This window comes from Benincasa hispida, chromosome 3 (genome assembly GCF_009727055.1).
Source record: "Benincasa hispida cultivar B227 chromosome 3, ASM972705v1, whole genome shotgun sequence".
Lineage (NCBI taxonomy): Eukaryota > Viridiplantae > Streptophyta > Magnoliopsida > Cucurbitales > Cucurbitaceae > Benincasa > Benincasa hispida.
In genome coordinates, this window is record NC_052351.1 from 25,259,662 (window position 1) to 25,268,323 (window position 8,662).

The 8,662-nt window shown below is 32.4% G+C and overlaps 1 protein-coding gene across 1 annotated transcript; it reads right to left on the minus strand.

Moving 5' to 3' along the window:
* Nucleotides 1-1,692: 1,692 nt before the first annotated feature.
* LOC120074641 lies at nucleotides 1,693-7,267 on the minus strand. The gene is made up of 7 exons (XM_039027827.1): nucleotides 6,886-7,267; nucleotides 6,290-6,375; nucleotides 4,918-5,064; nucleotides 4,704-4,812; nucleotides 3,403-3,526; nucleotides 2,745-3,015; nucleotides 1,693-2,104 (listed from the first exon to the last, which is right to left on the minus strand). Exons 1-7 carry the CDS (start codon nucleotides 7,010-7,012, stop codon nucleotides 1,997-1,999), a joined length of 972 nt encoding a protein of 323 aa, XP_038883755.1. The 5' UTR covers nucleotides 7,013-7,267; the 3' UTR covers nucleotides 1,693-1,996.
* Between the last annotated feature and the right edge of the window lie 1,395 nt (nucleotides 7,268-8,662).

The window sequence follows — 8,662 nt, forward strand, 5'->3', positions numbered from 1 at the left end:
TAATTATTAATTTCACCCTACAAATACGATTAATTTCTTATGCAGAATACGTGGCACCGTATTACAGGTTGTCTCCAAGCAGCGGGCGGTGACATTCCACGCATTTTGTTTTGTTTATATATATACTAAATAAATATAATATAAAAAAAAAAACTTCGTATTTTTAGTCTTTTAGATCATTTAAATCAAATACATGTTGTTAGCTTATATATAAAATCATATTTTAACGATAATAATTAGAAGACTGTCATAAATTATACAGACATTCAGTATATTCTTTTAATATGTATTCATTTTCCGTTTATTATTACAAATAAATTTCACTCTTGCAATATGTATATTAAAATTGAATTTGATTGGAGTTTTAATAATTGGAAAAATTGTCACACTTTAAGTTTTCACCTTATAAAATTAACATTTTTTTTTTAAATCACAAGAATAATTTTTCTCAGGGGAGATCGACCACCAAGATTTAGTAAAAAAAATCACTTTTTCTAACTTATTGATTGTTTTGGAACTTCTCGGAACATGTCGCCTGATTACACACCGAGTTTTTACAATTATATGAATTTCCAAAATTCTAAATAAGTTTTCCAATTATCAAAATAGATTTTTCAAATTGATTCACCATTTTTAAATTTGGAGAAAGATCAAATTTTGCAAGGTTGGTTAAGATTTGGGATATATATAGAATAATCTGGCTCGAGATTCGACAAACTCAAATATATGGAATTTGAGTGTTAATTATGCTCAAGACTTCACCGAAAAAGTCCAAATATATACAATCTCGATGTTATTTTGCGCGAAATTAATAGGGAGATTCACATAATTTTTTCAAATCATATGCGATCTCTCCAAATTTTATACCAACTCTTATTTCTTGAATTTTCTCTTACAACAGTTCCCAAATCTTATATAAAATCTTACAAATTTTACTTTCAATCTATATTTACACGAATTTCTAAATTAATTTACTGATTATCTAAATAATTTACCAATTATCTTTTTAAAATTTCACATTTTGTAATATTTGATAGTGTGAAAGATTATATAATATTTCTATTTTTTTACCCAAATTTTGGGTATAATAAAGCGAGATGTATGTAGCAAGTCCAGGCTCAAAACAATCGATAAATTAAGAAAAATGGAATTTTAACTAAATCTCGGTATCAATCCCGTCCGAGATAGATAAAAAAAAACTATTTGAACGAATTTTCAAAAAACGTGCTAATTTAATTTAAACCATCTTTAAAAAAAAATGCTTTATAATGAAAAATAAATCAATGTAGTTATAGTTAATAATTAATGTCTTAACGACTTTCCTTGTAATCTTGTGAGTAATGATCAATCTTCGAAAACATATTTCAGTGAAAATTTTGAAACTAAAAAGAATAATAAAAAGAAGCCCAATTTTATTCCTAAAACGTGCTTAATATTTACTATAGTGTCGTTTTCATCGGCAAGAATATTAATACTCATCATCATTTTGGTTTTTGACAAATGGAAGAGAAGAATACAAAAAAAAAAATTCGCGAGATCTGTCGTTTAAACCCTTTTATCTCTAATTGTACTAAAAAAATACATATATTCCTGCAGACCGAGAAAAGTTTAGTTCTTTTTAAAAAAAGATTAAAAAAAAAAAGTGCCTATTTCTTCTTTTTTCAATCAAAGAGGAAGACGGAAGAGAAAGAGTAGTCAATTCACAAATACACTTTATACTCTGTAAGAGAAATGTTAAAATAATAAAGTTTTAGACTTTTGTCAGTTTTGATTTCTTGGTATTCAAATTCGTTCCCATTTTCTCACACGGATAAGACAAAAGCTAGCCATTCTAACATACAGAAGAAAAGCAGAGGCTGTGACATATTTTGTGAGCATATGTATAAGACTTTCTTTGTCCAGAGTAAAAAAGTGCAACTCAGCAGCAAAAGCATATGGTCAGTTCAAGCTTCAACAGGTGCTCTTCAGGACAAAATGATAACTTACCCATTTCATTTCATAAAAGGCCAAGAGTTTTCAGTTGTTGAACGTGCTCTGCTGGAAGTGGTGGAGGTAACCAGTCAGATCCTGTCATCTCCCCATCAACATCTTCCACAACATATTCCTGAAAGAAATCAAAACGTTTCAAAAGATGGTAATCAATCAAAACCAACATATTCATAAGTGACAATTCAAGCATAGCACAATACCATCCCAAAGATGGAAAATAGCATTTGGTTTTGAACCATTAATGTCCCCCACTCCTGTTATCTTTCTTCCCCCAAAGATGGAGGTCATGTCCAACATTTTCCAACCCACAGACCAATAAGACACCCCTCGTGAATGGATGTGCTTGGCCAGCTTGAAGGGCATCCACCTTCATCCGTGATGTTGACTTTCATATTCATTTTCTAATAGTTTGGCTCTCTTTTAAATCGTAGGGTTGAGTAAATTTTTTGAAAAGTACTATTAACCAATTCAAAACACTTATCACACGTTGTCTGAAAAGTTATAAAAGTAGATTAGAAGCACTTAAAGTGTTTTTAGATGAAACATTTAATTAGTTTTGCTTACATAATAAATGCTTCACTTAAAAATACATTTTTCAAAATGAAATCTCAAACTCACCCAACTTTAGTGGGTTGTGTTTATGTCAACAGCTAGTCTAGTGTACAGAAAAAAAGCCATATTCAAGTATTTACTCTCCTAGCTCAGTGTTCGAAAGTTAAGCACAAGCGCAGCTCAAAAGAGATCAACCAACTCACCTTTGTTAGCATTCTTTTTGCGAGTATGTGATAGTGTCGTTGCCATATTCGTTGTCCAACCATGGTAGCCACCAAGACACTGTAGAATATACCAATCACTGTGAACAAACCAAGAACAACTAAGGCCATTATAAATAATAATGGCAATCCTGCTTCACCAGCACCTCCTAGGCATCCACATTCAGTTGCTATGCTTCCACAACTTTCGAAGCAAGTGGTACAGTCAGTCCACATACAAAGAGTACCAGGTAAATGGCAGTCGGCGCAAAGTCTGGAAAGATAGAAGAAACAAATGAAAACCTGAGGCGGTTAAATAAACTAAAAATACTAACGTTTGCTAAATATTTCCAACGTTTATATTCTATAATTTGATAGAGAAAGATAAAAAGAGCTTTGACAAGGATTTTTGTCATCAATCTAAAATATAATTCCTAGCTTGGCTAAATATTGGATATTCTATATTTCCAGCAATATTCTTTCGATTACAATGGAACGGGAAGCAGAATAGAAAAAAAATCAGTTGAGTTAGAGAATCATCACTGCATGAAAGCAGTTACGCCAAAGAATGAGCCTAAGCTCCTCAACAAACATTGTTAAGATATGAAAATAATAAATTTTGAACATAATTCCAAAAGAAACTGCGAAAATAGATTTATACCCAGGGTGGCAACAACATAGACACAATTCTCTACATGGTTGAGCCAAATCACTTCTAACTCTCCGATCATAACAAGTGATGAAGCATCCAGATAAGCCGAGCAATGCAAAAAATAATAAAGCTCCTGCATAGGAAATAACGCAGACTAAGAAAAACAAAATTGAAAGATTACTGGAAGTGGTAATAAATAAATTGAAATATTTCTTTTTATTTTGTATTACAGAATAGCATCTAACATCAAGAACTAAAATCTAGGTTAAAATGACAATTTAGTCCTTGTACTTGAGAGTTGGTTCAATATTAGACCCTGTACGTTAAATAAATTTAAAATTTAGTCCCTCAAAATTGACTTTTATGGAAATTGGCTAAATAATAATAATAATTTTCATACAGTGCAAGGAAATAATGTGAATATGTTTTTAAATGTATAATAAAAATGCTAATAAATAACATAAAGTTTTTGAAAAAATTAATAATAAACAAGCAGTAGGGAGTTGGGGACTAAATTTAGGATTTCTTGAAAGTAATGGAGACTAAAATTGGACATAAGTACAAAATTAAAATTGAACAAACTTCAAAATATAGAGACCAAAATGGTATTTTAACCTAAAATTTATAGGCATATTTCAAGTTGACTTATTATAGAACTCTTATTATAATTATAGTAAAGGGCCATAATCCATTTATTACTTCCTTCTTATGAGGTTCAACAACGATATGAATCAAATCTCGCCATAACGTAATCAGCACGTTTTTTCAGCTGTTGTTTTTTGGCCTTGCACTTTCATTAGCTTACACTAGTTTCAATGAAAGCACGAAAAATTTCCCTTCTCTCTACACACTTTATCTCACTGGTTTTTTTTCCATAGACAATCTCTCTCCCTAGTCTCTCGACACTCCTCTAGTATACACTTTCTCTCGTCTTTAGCATCTCTCTGAAGACAACCACTCAAAAATTCTTCTCACTTCTACAATAACTTTTGCAATTTTAGATACATCCCTTCTAGTAGCTAATCAATTCTTAAAATACTTGTTAAATAAATTAAAAGCAACTTCTTTCTAACTAGAGCACACTGCAAGAGTACATAAAATGTTAGAATCAATCAAGTAAATGATATATTATTACTTGTCATCAAAGTTCTCTTGATAAGAACGCACAAAAGTCAGAAGCGCCCTAAAAAGACCAGCAAACAAGGTCACTAAGACGAAAGGCTTGTAGCTATGGGCCAAACAAGCTTATGCTCTACTGCTATAACATAAATTGTGCATGCAAAGCTTGAATCAGCTTATTGAGATTTTACCGCATATGTAATAAAAACTAATTTTGCTATCAAAATCCCAAGTAAGACGAAGCCAGTAATGTTGACAACCATCTACAAAATATGTCAAATATCCCAGAGAAGCAATTACCTGCACAAAGATAAACAAAGGAATAGAAATTATTATACACAAAATAACTACTGCTACAACATAAATTGATTTAACAATAAATCAAATAGAAAACATGAAACTTACAAGCTGAACCGCCAAAAATATAAATATAATGTCTCTAGTCACAAAAAATCGAAATTTCAGGGTTCGCCATTTCCTGTCAGCAACGGCATGTACTCTCAAATGGTAAGGGGCCTTACATGTGGTACAGTGAGCAAAAGCAAACCCTTCCTGCAATTTTAACCACAGATGACCAAATGTAACTAAATGATGGCTATGGTAATTTCCTTCTTTCTTTTCCTAAATAAACATAGGACCAGTCTAAGAAGATAAAACTGAGACTGTAAATACTAGGCCAATATGACAGGTGCAGGCAGATACAAATACCACCCAAGAGTAGGGATATTCTTTATTTTGTTGATGACCCTAAATTAGAGTTAACCGTGTGATAGAATTGAAATTTCAATAATGCTGGTGCAAGGAGAACAGAGCTAATGATGCCAAAATACAAGTAAATCTCTTAAGCAATGAAAGATATCTATCACTTGTTAAGGCTAAACTAGGTGTTACGTAATCGGCAATTAAAGAATACAAAAATGTACAAAAATATTAACACACAGATATACGTCGTTCACTAACGGTGTGTTAGCTACGTCCATAGAGTAGAAGGAGAACAATATCATTAGAGAGAATGTTTTCAGAATATAGCAAAAAAACGGCGTCTCTAAGAGTTAGAGAGTTTATATAGCGCACTACTCTAAACCCTAGGGTCATAATCGTAAATAACTACAAATAAGTAAATATGCTAAATACGAATTTTGAATAGGTTTCGAGGGCGTCGCCCCTAGACCCCGACTTGCTGACCGGTCAGCAAGACCCCCGTACTTGGCTGTTCGAAGCGCCAACAAACAAATTCAAAGAATTCCAACACTAGGTATCTTAACAATCACTTGTTAAGGCTAAACTTAGTCATTAAGGTGAGAAATATAATCATGCAAATTCAGGGGTGTATTATGAGCAACTTTATTTGAAAATTCATTCACAACAACTAAACTAACATTGAAACCATCAATATTCAAGTTAACGTTGGAGGGCCTAAAGGAGAAGAGTAACCTATCAACAGCAATCAATATTTTAAAATGAAAGGCATAAGAAAAATGTCTACCAACTTTTGCCTCTTCAACAACATTCAGAGGTATCAAGGCGACGGGCGAGTAGTAGAGAGAGAAGGAGTAACAATTAACAGCAAACGCAATTGCCAATCATCTTGGATGTATGACTCTAATTAATAGATGACCGGTACAAATGATATCTACAACCAGGAACATAATAATTCACTCTGACCATATTTACACAGCATTTATACTACAGTTAAGCATATTGAAAGCGACATTAGAACGCTAACATGCCAGAGTTAAATTTACATAAGTACACAAGGTCCAGATAGCATTCATACCTTCACGGCTCGCCAATGATCCAGACATTCTCTATGAACATACTTTGATGTCCCTTTGCATTTGCAAGGAGCAATAAAATCCCTACCTGATTAGGTAACGAAACAAGCACATTGGTGAATTTAAAATACTCCCATGGTTCCGATGTGATAGCACCCTCTTATACCGTTATACTAGACTTTAAATGAACAGTCAACTCTAAAAAATTCTAAAACACAAATGCCAAGTGGGGGAGAGGGGCGGGGGCTGCAATAGTTAACATAGCTCGTTACCCGGTCAATTTATCAAATTTTTAACATCGAAGAACCTAATCATTAGACTTCAAGCCTCACGGTATTGCAAAAAAAAAATCTTCGATCATAAAGAAACACACCGTAAATTTGGAATATTGTGATTCTAGGTCCAAAAAACTTTGCCTAAAACGCTACATTGAGCCATTGATTAAAAAGAAAGCAGAACAAATTAGCAAAACCTATCGAATATGAATTTCCCAGAAGGAAAATGTAAAACATGCCCAAACGAAAACAACCCCCACCAACCGTCGGAAAATAGTCGAAACCTAGGAAAAAAACTGAAAAACAAAGGAATGTCAAATTACCATCGGTCTCGAGGCAAATTCTACACTGAATTTGTTCCCCTTGGCCGGCTTCGAGGTCGATCTCACTGGGGTCGCTGATCGGCGCCGGAGGAATAAGAGGGGAAGAATCTGACGGTTGACCCGCCATTAGGAATTAAGAAAGGGAAAACACAGAAAATGGGCGAAAAAAGTGGAGGAGAATTAGGAGAACATGAAGAAGAAATAGGACATCTCCATGTATATGCCGTCTCCCCCTTCGTGCGGGTACCCCCAGAGGATTTAGAAACTGTGAGAGAATAATTATGGTGAAGCAAGAAGAAAGCAAGAGATGGTCTAGAAGTGGAGACCAGAAAGTGGTTGAATGTCCTTCTTCCCAAAATGGCCACAGCCTTCTCCATTTTGACTAACTTATCCTCTAATTATACCTTTTCCTTAGAAGTCATTTTTATTTCTATCCCATCAAAGTCATGACAATTTAATAAATCGTAATGAAAATTGATGTTGAATCGTAAATATAGTTGAATTATTTTTTTATAGCATTTACTTGGAATAACAAATCTTTTATATTTATTATTACCATTGTTGTTATGGTCAATGATAAAGGTAATATAGTAAATGTGACAAATTTATGATTATCATAATGTTACTATGCTATAATAATAATATCTGTTATGATTACATTAACGATAACAGTAAAGGTAGTGAGTCATACGTAATTTTCAAGTACAATTAGATTGAGCATCCTTTATTACTCGGTTAAATTGCAAGATTTGGTTACAAATTTGGAGACAAGTCTCACATTTCATTACGATTATAAATTACAGGTAAACAATAGCAAATGTAATCCGCTAAGGTCCACTTTTTGTTTTACCATTGATAGATTATGTTTCAATTGTGGTAAATGCAACCTTAGTTAATATCTTTTAAATGCTACGAAGGATGAGTATGAATCTTTCTTATGTGACAAATTAGCTTATAAATACATTGTCATAGAGAATAAATTATTATAAATTTGAATGTATAACAATTAAACAGGTACATGTTAAAGTTTGGAAATCAATTTGTTACTCTAATAACGGTATAGGGACCAAAAACATCTTTTTTACACTTTACTCTTTTTGCAAAATATCTTTTTAACACTATTTACTCTTTTTGCTTTATATTAACCTTAAGAGATTGTTAGGGGGCCCAACATGAGATGGTATATCCCCACATCCTATATCATCTTAGTATTTGGAGGCCCATTATCTTATCTCACCAATTTTAATTGTTTGTGGACTCATTTTCAAAACGTGTTTCGTATCTCACCGTTATTTTCTTTTCATGTATCGTATATATCATCTCAGTGCTTGAACATACTCGATCGTTCATACTGGATCAGAACCAGACATCAAATCTTTCCACATCCTATATCATCTCAACGTTCCAAACAGTCCACTAACTTCATAAAAGGTTATTTGTTTGGTGCTTTGCATACATATAGAACATATCTATTTAACGAACTTGTTAGATTTAACAATGTTTTGTATAATGCTAGTTATTTTTGCTGTCACATAAGTTATTTTATATTATAAATTTGTTAAAAAAGGTCAAACTATTTAACATATAATTTGTGATCATTCAGCATTTTTTAATATTTATTAATAGCATTAAAAAAAACTTCAAGAAGTAAACTTCTTCCATTATCAAAGAGAAAAAATATATATATAAAAGGTGAACTTCCAAAATCCGAAGACCTGTTTTTATCTTATTTTTCCACTTTAATGAAAAATACCCAGAGAATTCTTAAACAATGAGA